General features: G+C 46.0%; 1 protein-coding gene across 1 annotated transcript in view; it reads right to left on the bottom strand.

Moving 5' to 3' along the window:
- The window catches only part of TRANK1 (tetratricopeptide repeat and ankyrin repeat containing 1), a 95,892-nt gene that overhangs the window by 34,414 nt on the left and 33,629 nt on the right, over nucleotides 1-27,849 (bottom strand). Inside the window, 8 exon segments of the mRNA XM_018067182.1 lie at nucleotides 2,036-4,936; nucleotides 5,562-5,738; nucleotides 7,394-7,648; nucleotides 8,482-8,643; nucleotides 18,792-18,962; nucleotides 24,065-24,196; nucleotides 26,510-26,648; nucleotides 27,243-27,326. Coding sequence (XP_017922671.1) covers nucleotides 2,036-4,936; nucleotides 5,562-5,738; nucleotides 7,394-7,648; nucleotides 8,482-8,643; nucleotides 18,792-18,962; nucleotides 24,065-24,196; nucleotides 26,510-26,648; nucleotides 27,243-27,326 — 4,021 coding nt within the window.

Genomic DNA, 27,849 nt, shown 5'->3' with positions numbered 1-27,849 from the left:
ATTTATCTATGAACCTCTAAGAAAAAAAGAAAGATAATCTTTTTTTTTAAAACACTGTGGGGCCAATGGCATTCTTCAGACTCCAGAGAAAATTGGTTAAGATGAAACTGGTTCTTTTTGCAATAGGCAGTTAGAGAAAGGTGGCTTTATAAAATGCTGTTTTCAAAATTCTGACCCCAAGAGAATAAAAATATACCTAGAAGAAAGCTTGAAGTTAACTCTTATCAAGTCCTTGAAATAAAAGCACAGCTCATTCCCTGCAATTTCACCCCTGGATTAATTAGTAGAACTTCAAAAGATATTTGGGTTCATTAAACACTTATCCTGTGCCACAGTAAAGAGAAACTGTGCTGTGAGAAAAATGTATGTTTTTAAAGATTATGGCATATGTTAAGTTTGCAAATCAGAAAATGCTGACATAACAAATAGTTCATTTACTTGTTTCTTGGTTTTACTATCATCTTTTAAAAGTTAAAAACTCTAAATATGTAAAAATGATAAGGGAAGCATTTCAGGAAGTAAAGCAAGTAGGAGATGTGTTGTCAATAAGGTATAAAATATGAAAATATTTTTGCTGAAGGATAAAAGAATAATAATTTTGTCTGGAACGTGGAAAACAAAATGTGCAACAGTCATAAACTAGATACTAACAGCACTGAGAAACGCATGAACTGCAGCTCTGTATTAACATGCAGAAATCCCAAAACATTGTTATAAGCAAAAAAACAAAGTTGTAGAAAGGTACATCTGACATGAGTCCATTAAACGAAATTTTCAAACATGTAAAATAACACTCTATGTTGTCCGTGGTCGTAGAGGACATCGATGGTGAATTGGTGAGCAGTCTAAAAACCACACAGTAAGTATTCTCTGTGCCTCAGTTACCTCCTTTGTAAAATGGGAGAGATGCCTTCTTTATAAGGTTGTTGTGAGGATTAAAAACAGATACCCATGGGAGTTCCCTGGTGGTCTAGTGGTTAGGATTCTGGACTTACATCACCATGGCCCAGGCTCAATCCCTTGTCAGAGAACTGAGATTCCACAAGCCATATAGCACAGCAAAAGAAAAAAAAAGAAAGCAGATACTTTATGCCAACTGCTTGGCATCATGCCTGGCACAGGGAAGAGGAATATGTGAAGCACAAATTAAAATCACCTGAGTTTGCATTATCTCCCACCACCTCCTACCACCCTACTTTTCTTGCTTCTTCTGAAAGAAAAGCTGCTTTCTTTCAGGATTAATGACTTGTAATTGGTGTATCATTATACATTACAGAAGCGTGTGCTTCCAAAGTGCTTTAACAAAAGTTCTCAAGCAGTTGTTTACATGTTCCCCTGAAATGTTTCCATGTCATGGCCAACACCTTAAACTGATATTACCTAGAGGTTTATTTCCATTCAACCACAGCTTAAATCATCAACCTAAGAATGAGTAGTGGCATCTACTTAATTTATGGTTACTAAAGGGGGAAAGCAGGGAAAATAAATTAGGAGTTTGGGATTCACATGTACACACTACTATACATATAATAGATAACCAACAAGGACATACTGTATAGGCACAGGGAACTGTGCTCAGTATCCTGTAATAATCTATAAGGGAAAAGAATCTGGAAAATTTTATGTAACTGAATCACTTTGCTAGATACCTGAAACTAACACAACACTGTATATCAACTATACTTCAATTACAAAAAAAAAGAAAAAAAGGGGGATTCCCTGGCGGTCCAGTGGTTAGGACTCCCTGCTCTCAGGGTGGAGGGCTCAGTTCAATTCCTGGTCTGGGAACTAAGATCCCACAAGCCTCATGCCACCCCACCCCAAAAGAGAGACAGAAAAAAAAAAAAAAAAAAAAAAAAAGCAGTGGCAAAAATCCTAAGATCACTTGTTCATAAGGGTAGTTACTAACAAACGCCAAAATACTGAAGTTGGCTCAGCTACAAGAGCCCAGCAAAACTAAGTCACAGCTTTCAAACCAGCTCAAGGTCAGTGCCAAGCACCTCCCCCATAAGGCAAGCCCAAGGCCTGGACGTACCGGAGTGGGACCTGTAGTTCTGGTACAGCTGGTGGATCTTCTTGGGCTTGCGCACTGCGCACTGCTTGTCCACAGCGTTCCTGCTGGCGTAGTGAAACAGGGAGCGCAGGTCGCTGAATCGGAAGGCCACGCCCTTCATGATGCTCTGGGCCGTGTCCCCCGTGAGGAACATGGCGTTGGGGTCGTTGATGCATTTCATCAGCAGCGCCAGCTCGGCTTGGGTGAAGTCCTGGATCTCATCACCATAGAGCTCGTGGATGGACCACGGGAGAACCTTGAGCTTCGACAGCCTCTCGGACAGGTTGTACAGAACATCCTCATCGTCAAAGTACCCTTTCTGAGACCTAATCTGCTGATACAGGGAAAAGAGGCCATAGATCTCGCTCCGGTCTTCCTTGAAATTGGGGCACCGCTTCCGCCCTAATTGCTTATATGCTTCTTCCGTGAGTCTCCCCCCGGGGCAACTGAGGGCCTCAAAAGACCCCTTCAGAAAAGATTTTATTTCTTTCCAGATCAGGGCAGGGTTGTAGGAGGTTTTCCCTTTGATCATTTTGGGCCATATCTCATTGACGAACACCTCAAACGTCACATACACCCGGGGGTCGCTGTCGCTCGGGCGCGTTTCCACAGTTTTTTCCTCCTCGCAGTAGTCCCCATCAGCCTCAGCCTCCTCCTCCTCCTCCTGCCAGTTGGTGATGGTCAGCTCTTCCTGCGTGGACCAGCCTACGATGGATCTTTTCAAGCTGCCATCTTCGTTTCTCTGAAAAAACGGTTTGGGCAGAGAAGCATCGAGCAGGAGGAGCAGCTGCTTGGAGGTGACAAACAGGGGAAAGTTCTCATCCCTGAGATCCTGGAGCTTGTGGACATTGGGTTCCAGCGGTTTGTAGTGACTGGTGGCCTTGGTAGACTTGGAAAGCTCCACGAAATTCCTCTGCACCTCCTGGCACAGCACGTGGTTCTTGGTCACGAAGATCTGATGTAAGTGCTCCAACTCGGGGGGCTCTTGTGGGGCGAGTTCTTCCTCCCCTTGGCCGGGCCTTCCTGGCTCCCCACGGGCTCCCTCTGCGCAAGCTTCACTTTCCTGCTCCTCCTCTAGGCAGCCCACTGTCTCCACCTCCACGGATCCTCCCTCCTCTTCCTCCTCCCCTTCTTCCTCCTCCTCTCCTTCCTCCCCACCCAGACCCTCCTTTCTGGGTTCCAGTTCCAACCTTCGCTTCAGCCAGATCTGCTTTGCCAGCAGCGGGCTCTCCGCCTGCTGGGCTTTCTCCCAGTAGCCGTGGAATTGCTTCCACAGCCTGTACAGGCAGCAGGTGGTCTTGCCCGTGCCGCTGCGCCCGATGAGGATAATGGGCTCCAGCGGCCTGGGGTTGAGGCCGATCACCGCGTACTCGAGCTCGCCCACTCGGAACGGGTACTCCACCGTGGCCGTGGTGTCGTTGAGGATGTTGGAGGCCATGTTGGTGCTGAAGCTGTGGAACTTCATGATGTTATATTCCGTCTCCACCGCGCTGGCTGGGGGGAAGTACTCGGGCTCGGCGCGGGCCCCGCCCTTCTCGGCCTCCGTGTCCTCCACGTAGCAGCGGGGGATCCGCTTTTGGATTTTCATACTGGCGGACACCTGGCCCTTGTTGATGCCCTTCAGCTTCTTGCGCAGGATGCAGGACAAGCCCCGGTTGTAGGCGCCGCAGATGGCCTGGATGGAGCAGGACAGCTTGTTGTGGTCTAAGACGATGTCCCAGATCCGTATGATTTCCGTGTAGACCCGCCCGGACTTCTCGGTGGGGTGCGTGCTGCGCTCCGCAGCTATGATCTTCTCGGGGTTCTCGCTGCACCGCGGGGAGAAGTCAATCGCCAGCTCCCACAGCATCCGGGCCGCTTTGTCCAGCTTGGCCTCGAAGAGCTGGATGCTTCCTTTCAGGTTCCTCAGCCGCTTTCGCAGGCCGGGAGTCCACTCACCATTGCCCAGCTTCTGGATGGCAAGGATGATTTTCTTCTTCATGACCTTGGTCATGACCTTGCTAGACAGCTTCTTTAGCATTTCTGAAGTGCACTCGATCTCCCACGTCATGTTCTCAAAGTCCAGGAGGCAGATGTCCATCTCTGACACGCTCCAGTCCTCCTGGTCATCGCTGCCCTCTGTCTCCCTGCTACCCTCGGGAAGGAGCCCCGGGGCCGAGGGGCCTGCCTGCACATGTCCCTCCGCAGCCTCCAGGGCTTCGGGGTTGTTCCCGCTGCAGTCAGAGCTCTCCGCTCCCGGGGCACCCTGCAGCTCTTCTTTCTCTCCATCTGTGACAGCTCCTGTCTCCAGAGTCTTGAGGCCCTGGGGACAGTCCTCCGGGAGGGATGAATTCAATTCCAGCTGCTGAATCAAAGCCGTGATGTCCTGCACGAGGCAGTCTCTCCGAGAGCAGGGCCTGGCAGCCTCAGGCTCCGGCCTCGTGGCCTGGGCATCGGGAAGGGTCTCCCAGCTGTCAGGGACCCTGGCTTCTTTGGGTGGGGCTCGCACAGGGCCCAGCAGCAGCTTGGAGGAGCCCTTGACCTGAGCAGTGTGAGCAGGGGCTGCCGGGCGTGGGGGCTTCCCGGGGTGGGCAGTGGTGTCCTGCCGGCCCCGGCGCCTGCTCTCCGTCAGGGCTTTGTTCCAGGCCAAAAGCAGTGGGTCGTTCTTCTTCACGCGGTGCCGCGCGTCTTTGCCTTCCTTGTTCTTCAGGTTGAGGTTGATGTCAAACTTCGCCAGCAGACCTACCAGCTTTCCCGTGCGTTTGAGCATGCCTTTCTGGAAGAGGATATGCATCAGTGTGTTCCCGTTGCTGTCCTGCACATTGGGGTTGAGGTAGGAAAACTCCTCTGGCTTGGACCAGAACAGATCCAGCAGGTGGCTGAGGAAGTTAAAACCGATGTCAGCTGAAAGACACAAAAACCCTGTGAGTGCTAGACAGCTATTCTGGGGAGCAGAGATGCCAGCTGGGGAGGGGAGGGGTCTTAGAACACAGAACTTCCCCAAGCATTTCATAACCCAGTGGTTCTCAACTGGGGCCAATTTGCTCCCCAATGGACATGTCACTGTGTCTGGAGACACTTTTGATTGTCACAGTTTAGGAGGTGCTTCTGGCATCTAGTGGGTGGACATCCCACAAATGCACGGCACAGCCCCAAAACAATGAATTATCCTGCCCAACTGTCGGTAGTGCCAAGGCAGAAAAACCCAGAAATCATCTTAACATTCCAATAAGATCTTTTACGTCAGGACCCTTGAAATGATGTAAACAAATGAAAAGTACGTGCAGCTATGGATGGCCGACTTTGAAACATAAGAATCTTCTTCATCAGCGCATGCTGACCATTCACAGTGATGGTCACTCCTTCCCATTGAGCTATGGGTGAGGGGCCAAGAGACAGGGGCTTGGCCAAGAGATAGGGCTTTTCCAGATCGCTGGCTTTCCCAGTAGGAAAGATCAAAGGCCACAGCATCCTTTCTAATATCCAGTTTCGTCCTCAAGAAAAAGACTGCTGACAGAATGAAGCTTACCTTTGACATCTAGAAAGATGTGGAGCGCAGCATGCAAGGGAGTGTCACCTTCCGTGAGAGAAATACTTCGGGGCTCTGCACCCTTGGTCAAGAGGAGGAAGGCCAGGTCGAAGTCCTCATGCTTCATGCACACAGCGAGCGGCGTCTCCTGGCTGCCCTGGAGACCCTCCAGCAAGGCTGGGGGAGGCAGACAGGACACAGTGAGCCACATCCCAGGGGTGGGACCATTTCTGCCCTTTAGCTAAAGCAAGAAGGGGTGCTGACCCCGCTTCTAAGGCCCTCCTGCCACCTCCCTTTCTGGGAGGCAAGGGCTTCCCGGTGCCCTCAGGGGGAAAGCTTGCCCCCTCCAGGCGTCCTGTCCCTGGGCCTCGTCTCCTTCCCCGTCTCTCCAGCTCCCTCTCCCATGCTGCAGCAGGACCATTGTCAGCACTGCCCTGGAGTAGGGCCGGTGTGAGCGACTGAACTCCTGGTATCTGTCCAACCCTCGCCGTGACCCACACTCAGTGACCAGGACGTGATCAAGCTTCCCACTTCCTCTGCTTCTGTGAAGCTTCTCCCCGAGAATGCCCATCGGCCCTCATTTATCATGTTCCCTGACATATCCCCACGCGCACATCACCTTCTTTTTAGCTCAGTCGTTTCCCCTCTGCACTGCAGGCTCCCCGACCTCCACCCTCTTTGGACCTGCAGCCTTCCTGCACTGCTCGCTAGCAGCCATGAGTTCACTCTCCATCCTTGGGCCCTGGCACCTGACCCCAGGGAGGCGTTCGATAAGTGCTTGCTTCATCAGGAACAAAACAGGAATTCCACAACTGCCATGGTTTTTGGTCAAAGATAGTAAGAGTCCACGTCAGGAATGGGTTTGAAGACATTAATAGGCAACCTTCCATCTGTCTCCTGAAATCCATGGGTAAGGCCAACACTGGAAAGCTTTGTAAGGCTCTCTGAGAGCTGGGACCAGTGTGGCATCACTTCCTCTGAAGGTGATTTCCCTTAAACTGCAAGGCGGGTGGAAAACCATGAAGCCAAGGCGCTCTGCCCAGATCCTGCATCCATGAACAAATGGAATATTCAAAACAGCCCTGAGAAAGGGGGACTATTGTCACTCCCATTTTATAAATGAGGAGATGGAGGCCAGTTCGTAGTGGCCTTAGGAAGGGGTTTTGGAGGGGTGGAGGTGTAGGGAGAGGAGGCTGGTGTTTCCAGATTAGCTTTAAATAAAACCGGATCCAGCAAGCTGTCTGCACGCTCCAGACACACATCCAGCCAAGTGTGACTGTGCTGATGGAAGTGGCAGATGTTTCCACCCACCCATTATCTGGCCGTCTCTTTAAAAACAAGCATCACAAATCCCCATCATGGATCAGGAAAGAACACCGCCGAGTTTGACAAGGACCCACGCAGCGTATCAAGTGCAAGGAATGGTCCACCTGAAGGTCAGGAGGAAAGGACCACTGTGGCTGCACCAGGGCTGACGCCCCTCCACAATCCTGACGTTTCTCACACAGAATACAAAGGGAAGGGAGGAATTCACAAAAGTGCCTTGACCTGATCACTGCTTCCAGTGAGAAGATATGGAGGAGAAAGAGAATGAGGCGGAAGGAGAATCCGAGGGACTTCCCTGGTGGTCCAGGAGTTAAGACTCCATGCGCCCAATGCAAGGGGTGTGGGTTTGATCCCTGGTCAGGGAAAGCTCCACGGCAAGGCCAAAAAATAAATACATTTTTTCAAAATTAAAAAGGAGTGTCTGAAATCAAGTGAAAGCGCCGTAACCTGCGGCACTTGGACTCCCCAGGCTTGACGCCGAGGCTGACTCAGCATCTGGGACTCACCTCCATGGTCTATCAGGCGGTCCAGGAGCACGGTCCTCCGCTGGTCCCAGGCCCTGAGGTGGGGGAGGATGGCACAGAGGTCGAGGGTCGAGAGGTCGCAGTCTTTGATGAGACAGTCCCCGAGCGGCGGCTGCCCGCTCACCTTTCGGGTCAGCAGCAAAAGCACTTCGGGCCATTTCTGTTTTTCCAGTAAAAGCTTGAGGAAGGTGTTGGCACAGTCGCGGTCAATGTCATAGACCAGGTCAGAAGGAATTTCTTTCAAAAACAAGAACACACCACACTTCGAAAAAAGGTTCCTGTGATTTCTGTCCCCAGCCACAACCCTAAACAGAGGGACATCACTGCCCCAAGTTACAGGAAACCATAAACAAGTTCTTAGTTATTTCGGCCGTGCTACTCAATCACAGGTGAGCCGCAGTGACGGCACTCGCCGGTGAGCTTTTTGAGAAGGCTGGAAATACCCAAGGAGTGTACAGTCTTAGCCAACAGAAAAGAGAAACATCTGTGGTATTTTAGGATAGGGACTTCCCTGGAGGCCCAGCGGTTCAGAGTCCACCTGCCCATGCAGGAGACATGGGTTCGATCCCTGGTTCAGGAAGACCCACATGCCAAGGGGCAACTAAGCCCATCTGCTACAACTACTGAGTCCATGTTCCAAAAGAGAAGCCTCCTCAAGAAAAAGGCTGTGCACACCAACTAGACAGAAGTCCCCACTTGCCCCAACTGGAGAAAACCAGAGTTCAGCAAAGAAAGTTCAGCACAAGCAAATGTTTAGTTGTTTAAACACTCGTTTAAATAAAGTTTACAAAAAATGAAGAAATAAAAAATGTAAATGGATCACATATGCAAATTCCAGGAGGATGCATGAGAAACCAATAACAGAGGTTGCCCTAGGAAGAGATTTAAAGACGGAAGTTCAAGAGGTGGATGATCCACTTTTCACTGGAGAATGTTCTGTGTTGTTTGAATCTTCTCCATGTAGATCATGACATTTATTTTTTAATCAGTTCTTAAACAGGACGGTAGAAAAGAGTATTAAGGTGCATAGAGCATCTTTGAACACAATTGAAGGTTGTCAAAAACCTTACCTTGCAAAGAAGAAAGGAGGCGCAAGAACCTCTGAACCAGTTCATGCTTCCAAAAGTTTTTCTGCAACAAGTGACTTCCTGAGTTCATGTTTGTCACCAGCTGCTTGCAGACGTTCTGGAAAATGTCCCCCTCGTTAGCGGGTCCCTCACCAATGCTCAGTTCTGCAAAACACCCCCAGATGCTTCTTGTGACTTCAGAGATCACACAGGCATAGATTGCAAAGACGATCACACCTCCCCACCCCTCCATGTAGCCAGGCAACTGCAGAGCACCTGTTCCCCCCTTCCACCACTCTAGCCTAGCTTCATGACCTGCTATGACAAGGAGAATGTAGTGATTGTGAGTTTTGTGCCAGTGTTGAGCCTGAGCCTCAAGAAGCCTTGTTTAGTTCCATTCAGGTCCAGGCTAGATAAGAAACATCATAAAACAAAGATGAATCAACCCAGTGGTCCAGACTGAGGCACCACAGATATGAAAGAGCCCAGTCAAGATCAGCAAGAGGCAGACACTTGAAGAAGTTCTGTTACAGCTATGAGAATAGCCCAGCTCAGTGGCTGAGCTGTAGGATCATGAACTAAATAAGTGCTTGTTGCTTTAAATCCCTAGGTTTGAGGGCTGTTTCTTAAGTAGCAATGGATAACTGATACAACAGTTCAAGGATATAACAGCAGGAGGGTAGCTTACTGCAGCAGTAACATCCAACTACACAGCAGCCACCCACACATCTAATTGGAAAGTGGAAAAAGCCAAGAGTAAGGAGCCAGCTCTCCAGCCAAGAGGGAAGACACTAACTGCTCAGTTCAATTTACTGAGAAAGTAGTTATGATTAGAAATCATCCAATAAAGGAAGTCTGAAAAGGGGCAAATGCTTTATTTGGTATCAGATTATACACTCAAAAAGCCCTTCTGGTTAACATGGAATCTTACTAAACAGATCAATCAGATGTGGGCTTTTCACACCTGGCTTAAGTACTATCATGTGGTGAAGAGGTGAATGCATGTTCAATGTCATGTTCTAACAGAAGCATGGACACTTTAAAGGAGATGGAAAAATAAAAGCATCCCATCAGTAGTCAGACCCCACAGCAGACCCCAAGCCAAAGATTTGTGTGCAAGCGGTTCAAGAAAGAAGAAACCAGTGAGGGTGGGGAGGAAGCAGGCAGGCTGTCAGCCCCACGGTTCCCTGGGGGATCTGGAGTGAATCATCAGAGTTGCGCTGTCCTAGGCAAGGGGAATGGGCTTTCAGATTCTCACCTCTCTCTGCCACAGTCCACAGCCTGCCTTGAGTGTGTGAGTGAAAGTCGCTCAGTTGTGTTCGACTCTGTGACCCCGTGGACTATACAGTCCATGGAATTCTCCAGGCCAGAATACTGGAGTGCCTTTCCCTTCTCCAGGGGGTCTTCCCAACCCAGAGATCAAACCTAGGTCTCCCGCGTTGCAGGCGGATTCTTTACCAGCTGAGCCACAAGGGAAGCCCAAGAACACTGGAGTGGGTAGCCTATCCCTTCTCCAGCGGATCTTCCTGACCCAGGTATCAAACTGGGGTCTCCTACATTGTAGGTGGATTCTTTACCAACTGAGCTATCAAGGAAGCCCTCAGTTCAGTTCAGTTCAGTTGCTCAGTCGTGTCCGACTCTTTGCGACCCCATGAATCACAGCACAACAGGCCTCCCTGTCCATCACCAACTCCTGGAGTTCACTCAGATTCACATCCATCGAGTCAGTGATGCCATCCAGCCATCTCATCCTCAGTCGTCCCCTTCTCCTCCTGCCCCCAATCCCTCTCAGCATCAAAGTCTTCTCCAATGAGTCAACTCTTCGCATCAGGTGGCCAAAGTACTGGAGTTTCAGCTTTAGCATCATTCCTTCCAAAGAAATCCCAGGGCTGATCTCCTTCAGAATGGACTGGTTGGATCTCCTTGCAGTCCAAGGGACCCTCAAGAGTCTTCTCCAACACCACAGTTCAAAAGCATCAATTCTTCGGCGCTCAGCCTTCTTCACAGTCCAACTCTCACATCCATACATGACTACTGGAAAAACCATAGCCTTGACTAGACGGACCTTAGTCAGCAAAGTAATGTCTCTGCTTTTGAATATGCTATCTAGGTTGGTCATAACTTTCCTTCTAAGGAGTAAGCATCTTTTAATTTCATGGCTGTAGTCACCCTCTGCAGTGATTTTGGAGCCCCCAAAAATAAAGTCTGACACTGTTTCCACTGTTTCCCCATCTATTTCCCATGAAGTGTTGGGACCGGATGCTGATCTTCGTTTTCTGAATGTTGAGCTTTAAGCCAACCTTTTCACTCTCCTCTTTCACTTTCATCAAGAGGCTCTTTAGTGCCTCTTCACTTTCTGCCATAAGGGTGGTACCATCTGCATATCTGAGGTTATTGATATTTCTCTCGGCAATCTTGATTCCAACTTGTGTTTCTTCCAGTCCAGCGTTTCTCACGATGTACTCTGCATAGAAGTTAAATAAGCAGGGTGACAATATACAGCCTGACGTACTCCTTTTCCTATTTGGAAGCAGTCTGTTGTTCCATGTCCAGTTCTAACTGTTGCTTCCTGACCTGCATACAGATTTCTCAAGAGGCAGATCAGGTGGTCTGGTATTCCCATCTCTTTCAGAATTTTCCACAGTTTATTGTGATCCACACAGTCAAAGGCTGTGGCATAGTCAATAAAGCAGAAATAGATGTTTTCCTGGAACTCTCTTGCTTTATCCATGATCCAGGGATGTTGGCAATTTGATCTCTGGTTCCTCTGCCTTTTCTAAAACCAGCTTGAACATCAGGAAGTTCATGGTTCACATATTGCTGAAGCCTGGCTTGGAGAATTTTGAGCATGACTTTACTAGCATGTGAGATGGGTGCAATTGTGCGGTAGTTTGAGCATTCTCTGGCATTGCCTTTCTTTGGGATTGGAATGAAAACTGACCTTTTCCAGTCCTGTGGCCACTGCTGAGTTTTTCAAATTTGCTGGCATAGTGAGTGCAGCACTTTCACAGCATCATCTTTTAGGATTTGACATAGCTCAACTGGAATTCCATCACCTCCACTAGCTTTGTTCGTAGTGATGCTTTCCAAGGCCCACTTGACTTCACATTCCAGGATGTCTGGCTCTAGATGAGTGATCACACCATCATGATTATCCGGGTCGTGAAGATCTTTTTTGTACAGTTCTTCTGTGTATTCTTGCTACCTCTTAATATCTTCTGCTTCTGTTAGGTCCCTACCATTTCTGTCCTTTATTGAGCCCATCTTTGCATGAAATGTTCCCTTGGTATCTCTAATGTTCTTGAAGAGATCTCTCGTCTTTCTCATTCTGTTCTTTTCCTCTATTTCTTTGCATTGTTCACTGAAGAAGGCTTTCTTATCTCTTCTTGCTATTCTTTGGAATTCTGCATTTAGATGCTTATATCTTTCCTTTTCTCCTTTGCTTTTCGCCTCTCTTCTTTTCACAGCTATTTGTAAGGCCTCCCCAGACAGCCATTTTGCTTTTTAGCATTTCTTTTCCATGGGGATGGTCTTGATCCCTGTCTCCTGTACAATGTCACCAACCTCCTAGAGGCTATGAATCCCAGGCACTTCTGGTTTGAAGGAGCCTGAGCAAAGCAGGCTCCATAAGCCCTTAGGTTGTTCTCCTTGAGAACAAGCCTTAGTGTGGGCTGTGCGGAGTGAACCCCATCAGGGAGCACACAGCAGTGGGAGGGACCCAAGCAGAGCTCCGACACAACCTGCTGTGCCTTCTGATACACACCTCGCTCGCCTCTCAAAAGGCTGGGTCAGAGAGCCAGAAACGCGCACACACACACCAACTTCCTGGGCAAACCCCCGCTGCCTTCTAATCAGGAGACTTTCCAGTGCCAGACAGAAGCAAGAGCACTCTGGCACTAACCTCTAGAGAAAAGGAAGTGGAAACCCTTGGCACGGGAAGACTCACATCACCTAAGCAAGTAGCCGGCTCTGAGGCAGAGAACATGAACCGTGTGGTGTAACAGTGACTGAACAATACCCCTGGGCCTGGCATCCCACCTTCATCCTAGAATGCCTCTAAAGACACAGAAACCTGTGATAATGCACAATCAGGATGGAAGCCTGGCCACTTGACCCCTGCCTCCTGCTTCAGGGCATCATTCTTCCACCAGGGCAGTTAGTTTAGTATAAAAGTCATTTGAAACTGAACAGAAAGACTTCCAAGCTTGACAGCAGAGGCAGTTAGAGGCAGTTGTATAATAATGTGTGGCTGTATGGTTCAGAATAAGTAAGAAGGTGGTTATAGACCAGAGAAAGGTATAGAAATCAGGCAAGAAACTAGAGACTGATATCAGCCACACAGAAGAGCATAGAAGGAAATGTGCTGAAACAGTGACATTGGTAGCTGTGGTCGGCATCTCTGGGTAGGTACACGTGGTTTATTACTCTGAACTTGTCTGCTTTTTCCTGAATTTTCTATAAGCTTAAGAGAGAGAAGAAACTTTAGGGTATAAGGTTGTTCATACATTATAATCACAGGCTTTAAAAGAAAAGATGACTATGTAAGTAATGAACAACCAAAAGACTAGATAAAAATATGCCAAAGTATAATTACAATAAAGTTTTGTTTTTGTTTTTATTTACTTAAAAAATTTATTTATTTTTCTCTTTTTTGGCTGCTTCCCAAGACATGTGGGATCTTAGTTCCCCGACTAGGGATCGAACATGTGCCCCTTGCAGTGTAAGTGTGGAATCCTAACCAAGTCCCTCTGTGTTTATATAAAATGGTATTTTTACAAATTTTCTACAATGGTCATATTTAATAGATATACAAGCAGATTCAAAATTAAAAATTAAAAGAGATCTTTTAAAGCTGCAATAGGGCTCAGCTGTAATAGTTCTTGTTGTGTATGTTAGTTGCTCAGGTGTGTCTGACTCTTTGTGACCGCATAGATTGTAGCCCATTAGGCTCCTCTGTCCATGGGATTTTCCAGGCAAGAATACTGGAGTGGGTGCCATTTCCTCCTCCAGAGGATCTTCCTGACCCAGGGATCAAACCCACATCTCCTATGTCTCCTGCGTTACAGGCAGATTCTTCTTGTTAAAAAGCCAGAAATATATCATTTCAAAAGGAGATTTTGCTTTCGTAAGAAATCTTCCTTTTGAGGTAAAAAAGATGAAACTGACAAGCTTTATTACAAACACTTTATCAAGTGAAATTTATGTAGCCATCCCATTTTCATAAAAGAAAATTAAAATATATCAGTGTAAATGCATGGAATAAGAGTAAATGACTAAATCACAACTATATTAATGTTTCCAGGCAGGTGGGTTTATGAAGAATATTTTCTTTTTTAAAAAAAGAATATTGATTTTATAATAAGTAAAAAGTATCGTCAATATCGCATGCCTTCATTTACTGAAAAAGAGGGCATTTTGTGGTGCTAAGCAACTCGAGGTTGACACACCATGGCCTCTGAGTCACAGGCTCCATCTATGGGGGAAACGCACACAGAGAAGGTCAGAGTCCTCTTAGTCCTGGGCGCGAGGCACCTTCACAGAGCAGAAAGCAGCTGGTGCCTTGGGGAGGACCAGAGAGAAAGGCTTCAGATGCCTGGATTTATTCTCTGGAAAGCCATGCACCAGTGAATCAAAGGAAAAGTCACCACCGACCGAAAACAATGACAATAGACGTGCCAGTCTCCTAGGTCCTGACAGCAGTCCAGCTGCTCGAGAAGGTGGACATGCTGCCATCTAGTGGTTGTCCTGAGAGGCAGGGAAAGACAGGACCCCGACCTTGCAGGTTCACCTGGCCCCCAACCTCCCTACCGCCCTGTAGGCCCTGCCTTCCCCTGGCAGCTAGTGAGAAAGGCCCTGCCCTGAATCTGCTGAATCAAAATCTGCATTTAAAAGGCTCCCAAAGGATTCACGTGCACGTTAATGGAAGTTCTTATTTAGAGAACAGCAGAAATCTTCACCAAGACCCTATATTTCTCAGGCTTTCTCACCTACATGCAAAAGCCACCCAAAGATAACCATCTCCATTTTCATCAGAATGGGGCACAGTAACAGCCAGAAAGAGCCAAAGGTGAGAACATCTTTTATCCTAGCCTATATCCTAGCTTGTTCATCTGGGCACACAAGCTAGTGTCCTAAAAATGCTTTACTCAGGACCACGGATGTGAAAAACGAAACCCATCAAGTGGACTTCCCTGGTGGTACAGTGGACAAGAATCTGCCTGCCAATGCAGCGGACGTGGGCTCAATCTCTGGTCCAGAAAGATTCCACATTCCTCGGAGCAGCTAAAGCCCCTGCACCACCACTACTGAGCTCGTGCTCTAGAGCCTGCGAGCCCGCAGGTCTCACCGCCTGAAGCCCCTTCACCTAGCTCCTATGCTCTGCAACAAGAGAAGTCACCACAATGAGAGGCTTGTGCACAGCAGTGAAGCCCCAGCACAGTCAAAAACAAACAAACTGTTGTTGTGGTTCAGTTGCAAAGTTGTGTCTGACTCATTTGTGACCCCATGGACTGTAGCCCACCAGGTTCCTCTGTCCATGGGATTTCCCAAGCAAGAATACTGGAGTGGGTTGCCATTTCCCTCTCCAGGCGATCTTGCCAACCCAGAGATCAAACTCACATCTCCTGCATTGGCAAGTGGGTTCTTTACCACTGAACCACAGGGGAAGCCCTAAAAATAAATAAATGAATTTTTAAAAATACCCCATCAAGTTAAACTCAGGTCAGGAACAAGGGTACCAACCCCTAGGTAGCATCTCTTCCTAAAAATAATGCTTCCATTGTGCCCACTAACGTGTGAATGGGGAGAGATTAAAATCCATACAATCTTCATTTTTATGAAGATCTACCTTCATTCCCATGGCCCCAGGCCCTCCTTCTGCCCTTCCCCCCCACTGTCTTCTCAACTACTACTCTGCACAGAAAACCATTCTGGGTTAAAGTCTAAAGTGACCCTGTCCAATACAGAGGCCCACTAACTTAATTACATAAAAATAAAGTTAATTAGATAAAATTTCAGTTCCTCAGTTGCTTGTTGGTGTCGTTGCTCAGTCACTCAGCCGTTCCGACTCTTTGCAGCCCCATAGACTGCAGCACCCCAGGCTTCCCTGTGTTTCACTATCTCCCAGAATTTACTCAAACTCATGTCCACTGAGTCGGTGATGCCATCCAACCATCTCATCCTCTGTCACGCCCCCTTTCCCTCCTGCCTTCAATCTTTCCCAGCATCATGGTCTTTTCCAATGAGTTCGCTTTTTCACATCAGGTGGCCAAACTATTAGAGTTTCAGCTTCAGCATCAGTCCTTCCAAGGAATATTTAGGATTGATTTCCTTTAGGATTGACTGATTTGATCTCCTTGCTGTACTAGCGACTCTCAAGAGCCTTCTCCAACACCACAGATCAAAAGCATCAATCTTTGCTGCTCAGCTTTCTTCACAGTCCAACTCTCACATCCATACATGACCACTGGAAAAACCATAGCTTTGACTAGACAAAGCTTTGTCGGCAAATGATGTCTCTGCTTTTTAATATGCTGTCTAGGTTTGTCATAGCTTTTTTTCCAAGGAGCAAGCATCCTGTAATTTCATGGCTGCAATCACCATCTGCAGTGATTTTGGAGCCCAAGAAAATAAAGTCTGTCACTGTTTCCACTGTTTCCCCATCTATTTTCCATGAAGTGGGACCAGATGCCATGATCTTAGTTTTCTGAATGTCGAGTGAGTGCGTGAAGGAATCCTGTCTGTGTGTATGTGTTGAGGGTGGAGGGGTCAATTTTCCAGGAGGTGGTGATGAAAACAAACCCCATTGTGGCCAGGTGGAAGATAGCCTATTCAAAATGACCTAAGCACCCAAAATGATTTAGACATGGTCCAGACATCATGGATGTTCGTGCCCCCTGCCCAGAGGAACTGGGACTCTAGCACTCATCTTTTCCAAGTTCTTCTGACCTTTGCTCTCCCTCCTTTCACCTGAAAGATTTTTCCCCGCACCTGAAAGCTTGCCTGATCATTGCTGGGTAAATTAAATCCCAGGAGATAAGAGGCAAAATAGTCTTCCAGACTCAGGGGAAAATGATAAAAACGATCCCCCATTCATGTTATGTTTCTGTGTCTAGGAACTGCCAACATGCACATCCTCTTTTAGGGCCCCCTTCCCAACAGTACAGCTGCTTTTCTAGACGGCCTCTATGTGCTCAAAGCAACAGGAAAAGACGAGGTTTCGCCACTTCTCTGACCATTTCTTCGTTTTCTTAGGAGGGCTCGACTGCCATGTCATGTCGAACTTCAAAAAAATACATGCGTGTGCTTTTCTCCTTCCTTGTAAATCTGACATATGGAAGATCCACTTAAAAATCCAAAGGAGGATAACAAAGGGAGGGAGGGCTGGGTAAAGGAATCCTCGTGGATGCCTATCATCCCACACCCAGCAGAGCCCCACTGATTTCTATCTCAACGTCTGAAGATGCTCAGTCCTCATTTTATCCACTTGATGATGATTCCCCTTCTGAATACCTGACGAGGCCTAGGAAGTACTGGGCTCCTTGAATCCATACCTGCTAACAGGATCCAAGGAGTTTTCAATCAATGGCAGAAAAAGAAATGATCCTCCTGAACATAAAACAGCCAAGAAATCCTATCTACTCTATGACGTGACCATAGACTCTAGAGCAACAACAGCAACAACAAAGATAGCAGCAGGCGCGTTTTCCTGCTTCTTAATTAAAGGAAGGGGGCTGGGATACTTATATATGCACACAAGTTTTTAAAGTAAAAAAAAGAAAGAAAGAAACAGAACCAGATAGAGTTCTTAGAAATTAAAACTGAGTTTCAAATTTAAAAAATGCAATAGACAAGCTAAATTATAAAAGGAAAAGCTAAAGTCCTAACGATCTGGAAAGAAAAAAAAGAGAGAAAGCATTAAGGAAAGCAGAGGGGGAGTGGTGAACGTGGCGCAAAGAGACAGTGGAAGGAAACAAAAATGATAGAAGATCATTTCCCTGAGCTAAAAAAAGAGTTAGACTAAAAGGGATCGTAAGGTGCTAAGCAAGAAGAATGAATAAGGACCCACACCTAGATACAGCCCAGGGAAATTCCAGAACTCTAAGGACAGGAAATTCTAGAAGGGACAATAAATAAGACTGACATCACTTCTAGTCAGTAATGGAGGCGAGAATACAAAGTTGTGAGGAACAAGGTTTTACAGTGTATTTCACAAGAACAAGAGATCACAGACTGTCACACACCAGAAACGGCTGCCATTAAACTGCGACACGTCACTGATCATGAAGCACAGTCCAATTCAAAGACAGCAAAATGTGGGGGCAAAGCGCAACTGAGGATCGATGAAATGCAAGGCCTAAATGCAGACCAGTTCTCAAGCTAAGGACAGAATAAAGACATTTTCAAAAACCCTGTAAGTCTGCACATCTCCTCACTGAAAAACTTAATGGAGTTGGTACTCAGCAGAGCAAGAGAGAAATCTAGACAGACAGCATGAGCCACAAGTGTTGCATATGAGTGCAAGAACTAAAAAAAGCATACGTGTGCTGGGGCTACAGTCTAAATAAGAGTCTAAACAAACCTAAAATCATTTGTGTGTACTGATACATCTGTACACACACACACATACAATGATATGTTTGTATGCTTCACCAAAGTAGGATGCTTAGACAGTATAATATTTCAAGAGCAAAGTTTTCAGGGCATTTGATGATTCTTCTCATTGGGTGCAATATGTGACTAGTTGTAGAAATCATACTTCCATATAAAGGCAATTTAATGTTTTTTCAATTGTTAGACTCAGGCTATAGGTGAAGCACAGAAAATCCAGAATTAAGGAACAGAATGTAAATGGCACAGATCACTTTACTAGGCAAAATTCAACAACAAGGGCTGACTTGCTGCGTTTTATCTTTATAGCAGTTAGTCCATAGATGCTATCCAAATTGACAGATTAAGAAATAGAATTACAAATGTACTTTTAATTGTTGTCTGTGGTTGTTTCTCAGAAGTGGGCTTGATTTTTGTTATCTCCTGTTCTGATTTTTTTCTTTTTTACTATGTGCATGCATGGAAAAAAAAAAAGTCACGCTTACTGCCCAAGGGTAGACTTGGCCAAGTTCCTAGAATGTAGTAGACACTTTTTTAAATAACAGTTGTCTCATTCTGTCTTTCAAAAACATCACGCAAGCTTTCCAAAGACTGGGAGGTCTCACTTTCATCTTCATGTGCTAAGACAAGATATACTGATTTGTACCTAATTTCACAGAACCAGTTTTGCCCCCTTGAAAAAGTTAATTCCCCGGAAGCTGTACCTGAGAGGTCCTTAGAACACGCTGCCAGCTTTTCCAAGTGGCTGTTGATTTTGTCAATGGCTCTGAAGTTCTTGTTCCTCTTCAGCACATCCACAGCAGACCGGGACTGTCGATCCACCAGAGTGGGGTCAGCCCCAAAGCCCAGGAGCATCTGTACATCCTCTGTTTGCCCTAGAGCAGGCCAAAGTGAGAAGGGGGGGTTGTCACGGTTTCTTCCATAAGGAGATGTCCCCATGAGCACACGTCCGCCCAGTTCCCAGCCTGAGCTGGGGCAAGGGGACCAGAGTCCCTCTGTTTACAGAAGCTGAACTGCTGGCCTTGCCAGGAGTCCTATGTGGAGTGGGAAGGACAATAGCTTTTAAGAGGTTCAGAAGTGCACTCCTCTCTACCTTTCTCCCATCTCCTTGGCAACAAGCAAGGAGAGGGGGACTCTTGTTACTAGGCAACAGTTACAGCTGTAAGGATGACAGCAAGCTGTGCCTTCAGATTTCTTTATTCCTTAGAGAGGAAACAGAACATACTTCCAAAAAAAAAAACAAAACAGTCTGGGGACAAGAGAAGAAAGTGGCAACTGCTTTTGCACCAGGGTTTTCTTCACTGTTTGAACCTTCGTTAACCCCACCTCTGGCTGTTGGCTCCATTTGCTGCTTTAACTTTTATTTGCCAAGCATCAAGGGGTCTCTGTGATCACAGATGCAACTGTTTTCAGAATGTAACAGGTATATTCCTGGAGGTATGAAGACTTATGTGACCACCGAGAGTTACAAGAATTAGTGCCTGATTCCCAGCTTCCAAACACTTGCTTTCTGACAATTCACCACCTTGACAGAGCACCTCTACACCAGGTACCATCCTGCTTGTGATGCTGTCCTTTCCCATCTCCCCACTCACAACTGCTCGCCTCTCATTTTACAAAAATAAGGCAAAATTTAAAAGTCATACTTCTCACCCATCAAGTATCGCACTGTGAAAGGCAAAATTCTCAGACCCTGAGACTCTCAACCCCTGGTATACACACACCTTCTCCCAGTTATCAATTTAATACTAATCTAAACTCTGCTGTGATGAGACTTTGCAAATGTATTTAACTTCCCAAAGCAGGTGACCTTAAGATGGGGAGATTAACCTGGTCTGATCACATGAGCCCTAAAGGTCAAAGGTCTAGAGGTCAGAGATGGAAGAGCCCAGAGATTCAGAGTACGAGGGATCTGATGCACAAGAAGTTCTCCCCTGCGGGCTTTGAAGACAGAGGAGGCCGTTAGACAAAGAATGCGTGTGGTCTATGGAAACTGACAGCAGCCTCTGGCTGACAGCCAGCAAGAAAACGGGGCCCTCGGTCCTAAAACCCCTTCATGGATCACAGCCTTGTCTGGAGAACAGGCTTGCATAACTCAGTGAAGCTATGAGCCATTCTGTGCAGGGCTGCCCAGGACGTATGGGTCACAGTGGAGAGTTCTGATTAAACGTGGTTCACGGGAGAAGGGAACGGCAAACCACTCCACTATTTTTGCCACAAGAAACTCGTGAGCAGTGTGAAAAGGCAAAAAGATATGATACCAGAAGATGAGCACCCCCAGGGCGGAAGGTATCCAATATGCTACTAGGGAAGTAGGGTAGGCAATTACTAATAGCTCCAGAAAGAATGATGAGGCTGGACCAACGAGGAAATGATGCCCAGTTGTGGATGAGATCACCACCCCAAACGTGGTGGTGAAAGTAAAGTCCAATGCTACAAAGAACAATGTTGCATAGGAACCTAGAATGTTAGGTCCATGAATCAAGGTAAATTGGAAGTGGTCAAGCAGGAGATGGCAAGAGTGAACATCAGTATCTCAGGAATCATTGAACTAAAATGGACAGGAATGGGCGAATTTAATTCAGAGGACCATTGTATTTACTACCATGGACAAGAATCTCTTTGCAGATATGGAGTAACTCTCATATTCAACAAAAGAGTCCGAAATGCAGTACTTGGGTGCAATCTCAAAAATTACAGAATGATCTCTGTTCATTTCCAAGGCAAACCATTCAGTATCACAGTAATCCAAGTCTAGGTCCCAACCAATAATGCCAAAGAAGCTGAAGTTGAACAGTTCTATGAAGACCTACAAGACCTTCTAGAACTAACACCAAAAAAAGATGTCCTTTTCATCATAGAGAATTGGAATGCCAAAGTAGGAAGTCAAGAGATACCTGGAGTAATAGGCAAGTTTGGCCCTGGAATAAAAATGAAGCAGGGAAAAGGCTGACTGAGTTTTGCCAAGAGAACGCACTGGTCATAGCAAACATCTCTTCCAATAACACAAGAGATTGACTCTACACATGGACATCACCAGATGGTCAATACCAAAATCAGATTGATTATATTCTTTGCAACAAAAGACGGAGAAGCCCTATACAGTCAGCAAAAACAAGACTGTGGCTTAGATCATGAGCTCCTTATTGCAAAAATCAGGCTTAAATTGAAGAAAGTAGGGAAAACCACTAGACCATTCAGGTATGACCTAAATCAAATCTCTTATGATTATATAGTGGAGCTTATGAATATATTCAAGGTGTTAGATTTGGTAGACAGAGTACCTGAAGAAATACGGACAGAGGTTCGTAACATTGTACAGGAGGTGGTGACCAAAACCATCCCAAAGCAAAAGAAATGCAAGAAGGCAAAGTGGTTGTCTGAGGAGGCTTTACAAGTAGCTGAGAAAAGAAGAGAAGCGAAAGGCAGTTGAGAAAGGGAAAGATATACCCAACTGAATGCAGAGTTCAAGAGAACAGAGAGATAAGAAAGCCTTCTTAAGTGAAGAATGGAAAGAAATAGAGGAAAACAACAGAACTGGAAAGACTAGAGATGTCTTCAAGGAAATTGGAGATATCAAGAGAACATTTCATACAAGGATGGATATGATAAAGGACAGAAATGGTAAGGACCTAACTGAAGCAGAAGAGATCAAGAAGAGGTGGCAAGAATACACTGAAGAACAATACAAAAAAGATCTTAATGACCCAGATAATCATGACAGTGTGATCACTCACCTAGAGCCAGACATCCTGGAGTATTAAGTCAAGTGGGCCTTAGGAAGCATTACTACGAACAAAGCTAGTAGAAGTGATGGAATTCCAGCTGAGCTATTTCAAATCCTAAAAGATGATGCTGTGAAAGTGCTACACTCAATATGCCAGCAAATTTGGAAAACTCAGCAGTGGCCACAGGACTGGAAAAAGGCCAGTTTTCATTCCAATCCCAAAAAAGGGCAATGCCAAAGCATGTTCAAACTACCACACAACTGCACTCATTTCACATGCTAGCTAGGTAATGCTCAAAATCCTTCAAGTTAGGCTCCAGCAGTGTGTGAACCAAGAAATTCCAGATGTTCAAGCTGGGTTTAGAAAAGGCACAAGAACCAGAGATCAAATTGCCAACATTCGTTGGATCATAGAAAAAGCAAAGGAATTCCAGAAAAACATCTACTTCCGCTTCACTGAATACTTTAAAGCCTTTGACTGTATGGATCACAACAAACTGGAAAATCTTTAAAGAGATGCTAATACGAGACCACCTGACCTGCCTCCTGAGAAACCTGTATGCAGGTCAAGAAGCAACAGTTAGAACCAGACATGAAACAACAGACTGATTCAAAATTGGGAAATGAGTACAAGGCTGATGTTGTCACTCTGCTTATTTAACTTATATGCAGAGTACATCATGCAAAATGCTGGGGTGGATGAATCACAGGCTGAAATCAAGATGGCCAGGAGAAATATCAACAACCTCTGTTATGCAGATGATATGACTCTAACTGCAGAGAGATAAAAACTAAAAAGCCTCTTGAGGAGGCTGAAGGAGAGTGAAAAAGTTGGCTTAAAACTCAACAATCAAAAAACAAAGCTCATGGCATCTGGTCCCATCCCTTCATGGGAAATTGATGGGGAAAAAGCAGAAATAGGGACAGATTTTATTTTATTGGGCTCCAAAATCACTTGAGGACAGTGACTATAGCCATGAAATTAAAAGACACTTGCTCCTAGACAACATATTAAAAAGCAGAGACATCACTTTGCCAACAAAAGCCTGTCTAGTCGAAGCTATGGCTTTTCTAGTAGTCATGTATGGATGTGAGAGTTGGACTGTGAAGAAAGCTGAGCGTCGAAGAATTGATGCTTTTGAACTGTGGTGATGGAGAAGACTCTTAAGAGTCCCTAGTACAGCAAGGAGATCCAACCAGTCAACCCTAAAGGAAACAACCCGGAATATTCATTGGAAGGACTGATGCTGAAGCTGAAGCTCCAATGCTTTGGCTACCTGATGTGAAGAGCTGACTCGTTGGAAAACACCCTGATGTTTGGAAAGACTGAGGGCAGGAGGAGAAGGGGGTGGCAGAGGATGAGATGATTGGATGGCATCACTAACTCAATGGACATGAGTTTGAGCAAGCTCCGGGAGACAGTGAAGGACAGGGAAGCCCGGCACGCTGCAGTCCAGGGGGTCACAAAGGGTCAGACGTGTCTTAGCGCCTGAACAATAGTCCTACAAACACAAGGAACCAGATTCTGCCACAATCATGGGGGCCTGAAGGAAGGCCCAGAACTCCAGATGAGAATGCAGCCCCAGTCAATACCTTGATTTCAGCCGGGAGAGATTCCGAGCGAAACACTCAGTCAGATCACACTGGACTAGTGACCTATAAAGTAGTGAGCTAATAAATGAGTGTCATTTTAAGTCACTAAGTTTATGATGATCTGTTACACAGTAGAGAGAACCAACGCAATTACCAAAGTTGCCCCAAGGGTGGTGAACATGCCTGATTTCCAGAGTACCAGACTAAGGGAAAATTAAGTAGCTGGCAAGCCCCTTTGAGAAGGCACCACGACCCACGATCCTCCTATCTTCTTCCGCCAATTTTTTTTTTATCTTTCATAACTACTTACAGAAAATTTAATATACTTAGGTTGTTTTAGTGTTCTCTGTAGTAATAATAATTTCATAATAATTAAATCCAGAAAAAAATTAATACTTAGTCTGGAGTCACAGAATTTTTTTTAATTTAAATCTATGTAAGTACTTTTTCTCCAGAAGAGTTATCACTAGGTAAGACTTTCAAGCACAAAACATATCAGAAAAAACTTTTTTCTGAAAAGCGAACTGAAAATTAAAAAAAAGGGGGGGTGCATAATTTGATATTTTTGATTATTAAAGCCCGTCACGGGATGGAATAGGTAAAGTGGTCAGTCGTGTGGGTTCCCTACACCTGAGTCTGAAAGGTGCTGCCACTTACGCTTGGTGAGGTACCCTGGGGAGTGGGCGGCAACCACGTGGAGGACAGTGCAGCCATCCTCATCCTTCTGGTTGATGTGATCTTTCAACTCGGGCTTGTAGTCCATTAACCACCTGAAAAGATGGCTTTCCCCTGAAGGAATGAATGACTGGTGTTATTTCCAACAGACCAGAAAGCAGCAAAGCAAGCCGCGGTGCACACCAAGGGAGCCCAAGGGGGCCTCCAGCATACACTGCCCCTGGCCACACACAGGCGTGGAGACAAGTTTGTGTGTCGGTGTTTTTTCTTTTTCTTTTTTAAAAACCTGTGGCCACACCACGCAGCATGTGGGATCTTAGTTCCCTGACCAGGGATCAAATCTGTGACTCCCTGCATTGGAAGTACGGAATCTTAATCACTGGACTGCCAGGGAAGTCATGTGGGATCTTAGTTCCCTGACCAGGGATCAAATCTGTGACCCCCTGCATTGGAAGTACGGAGTCTTAATCACTGGACTGCCAGGGAAGCCCCAAAATGTGTGTGTTGAAAGCACAAGTCACAGGAAGTTATTCATAGAAAACTTAAGTTCAATTTCCTAGAAGCAGAGCTGTGCTTAGTTGCTCAGTCATATCCAGCTCTTTGCGACCCTTTGGACGGTAGCCCACCAGGCTCCTATGTCCATGGGATTTCTCAGGCAAGAATACTGGAGTGGGTTGCCATTTCCTCCTCCAGGGAAATCTTCCCAAACCAAGGGGTCAAACCCATGTCTCCTATGTCTCCTACGTTGCAGGCAGTTTTTACCCACCGAGCTATTGGGGAAGCCCCACTTCCTAGAAGCACAGCCTGTGACAAGGATTCTTGCATGTGTGATTTATTGGCAGAGGGAGCTGGGGAGAAAGAGAGGAGGGAAGCAGGGCAGGGGATGGAAGCAAGCAGAGATGTGGCCTCAGCTGAGTGGCCTTCAGCCTCCACCCACAGGGAGCTTGTGGATCAGGAACTGCACCACAGCACTGACCCACCTTGAGGCAGGTGCTCTCCTTCTGTACCCCAGTGGCAGTCAGTCGAGAGCTACAGACCCAGCCCCAGGGAGGGAGGGGGTGCCTACTGGCAAACAGCAGCTCACTGGCGAACAAGGCAGCTGTGGTGCAGCAGGAGACGGGGGCACTGGTCACAGAGGACCAGGGCAGGGCACCAACAGCTCCCCACTGCATGTCTATAGATAGGACAGAGATTTCAAAGCCCTCTCCTAGATTCCTTCCAGTGGGTTCTGAAAAAAGCCGCACAGTTCTGCCAACTCTGTGGACACCATTTGTCACCATGTCAGAGGTTTCCTCTGAGAAGAGAATCAGGCCTAAATGCGAAGACTTGATCTTATCCACACCTGCCTGTAACCACAGGAACAAACTTAAAAAGTAGACACAGAGAGGGACTGTGACTGTCATACCCAGAGAGACTCCTAATCTGAAACTGGGAGCATTGGATTAGATTGCTTTTATTCAGACTTTATACTTTGAAATAATTTAGTCACCAAAATGTGTGAAAGTAAATGCTCGTATGGATTCTCCAGTAGATAAAATGCATCATGACAGGGTAAATCTGGCTAAAGCAAAGATGGTGGCTTAGGTCTTTAAGCCCCTGGCCACGCCAGTCCCATCCTGAGAAGATGCTACAGCCTAGAAAGGGGAGACAATGTAGACAGGTCCTCTTGGTTCCTTCTGGCTCCAAGATTGCTTGGGTCAGTGTCCAACACTGACGCTTTGAAGGCAAAAAATAACAGGTTTCTATCTAAGGTATAAATGTGGATATTGTATGTGTGTGTGTGTTTTAATGATAAAAAATATTTTAAAATTGAAATCCTACAGCCAGGTGATAAAGAGTAAAAATGCAAGAAAGTTCACATATATATATATATATATATATATATATATATATATATATATGAAAACAAGATTACTTTAAAAAAAAAAAAAAACCAACAAGCCAACTGTATCAGCAATAGTCAATTTTTACCTTGGGATTCCCCCCACATACACATTAGTTGGTCCTCTGGTTGAGAGGGAAAAATGAACTCGGAAAAAGACCACGGCTGACTTAGCCAGCAGGAAGAAATTCCACAGCTCCCCTGAGAGCTCTGTCCAGCAAAGGCTGTCTGTCCCAAGGCCCATTTCTGAATCCCAGGGCCCCAGTCTGCTGCCAGCATCTGTCTGAGAACACAGAATCCTTTCAGTGTGGGCCTCCTGTAGCTGTGAGGTCCCAGGAGAAAGGAAAAGTGGTACCATTTCCTTTCTGCCTTCATATATTTGAATAATCCAATCGCTGACTATTCAGATCATCTGAATATTCCATATTTACGTGGCCACATTCTGGTTTCACTGGGTTAAGCGCAGTCCCCGAGGTCTGAGCTGGAGGGCAGCGTGGAGGGGCAAGAACTCTGTTTTCCCTGTTTTCCACTGGGAAAGAACTCACCGGCTTGGATGCAGAGGCGCATGAGGGTGTGCAGAGGGTACGGTCCTATGCTTTCCACATTTGCACCCATGCAGATGAGCCACTGCACTAACCTGGGCACTTGTTCCACTTTCTCATAATGTCCGATGAAGACATATTTCTAGGGGAAAAACACACACACAGAAGAATTATGGCAGCTGCCACATCAATATGAAACTTCAGACTCTCCTTCCCCATAAAGTCTGGGTTCTTCCCTTCAAGTTTTATTGATATATAATAGACATAAGGAGCTGTACACATTTAAGGTGTATAGCATAATAATTTGACTTAGGTACATTGTGAAATGATTATTACAAGTTTAGTGAATATCCTTCATCTCATAGAGATACAAAATTAAATTTTAAAAAATGTTTTTGTGATGATAACACTTAGGATTTACTCTCTTAACAACTTTCATACATAACACATAGCAGTATAAATTATATTTATCAAGCTGTACTTATTTATCATCCCTAATACTTATTTATCATATAACTGGAAGCTGGTGCCTTTTGATTGCCTTCATCCAATTCCTCCTCATCCCAGCCCCCACCCAAAGAATTTAGAATCAGTAAAGTCCTGATTCGCTGTGGCCACAGCCTACAATCATCATAAACAACAAATCTGCAGTGAGGCAGCTGAAGGGGAGAGTCCCAGTCACCATAAGCGGGAAAAGGTCTGATTTGAAACCGTGCATGTCAAGAAGCTATCTTACCTCAAAGAGACTTTTCAGTGATAAATCTGGGACCTGGAGATTTCTCGGAAGCCGGTCTTTCTTCACTGACAGAAGCAGAAATGACTGATGAAAGGGGAGAAACAGAAAAAGCTGGAACAATTATGTTCTCCACATGGGTGATTAAAACAAAAGAAATCTTAAACTTTAGGAACTCAGAAACAAAAGACAAAACCAGACAGCTTCTAGCCCTGGTTCTTTTTTTAAGCCACCTGCCAAACTCTTTGGCCTTAACCATGATAATCCAAGTGTCTCTGGTGAAATTCCTATCTGTGCTGAGATATGGGTTTTCTCCACCTTTCCTCAAAGCCTGCTGAAGACAGGAGCAGCTGACGGCAGGCAGCACTGGGAGAGCCCAGGGGCAGGGAGGTAAAGAAGTAATCTCCTGCAACGTTCTTAAAGCTTAGCAAGCAGAAGAAACACATCCTTTTGAAATAACCCATCCCAACTGATTCTTCAGCACCTTAGTGGTATTTGGGGTCCATGAGATCCTACTGAGGGCTGTGTTGGAGCGGCTCCTATCAGAGAGGGAGCTGACTGTGCACATCTCTTCCCAAATCCGAGCCCTGCTGTTGACTTAGCAGCTTGA

This window comes from Capra hircus, chromosome 22 (assembly GCF_001704415.2).
Source record: "Capra hircus breed San Clemente chromosome 22, ASM170441v1, whole genome shotgun sequence".
NCBI classification, from domain to species: domain Eukaryota; kingdom Metazoa; phylum Chordata; class Mammalia; order Artiodactyla; family Bovidae; genus Capra; species Capra hircus.
Note: the sequence above shows the minus strand (reverse complement) of the source record. Positions and strands in the feature narration are given on the sequence as shown.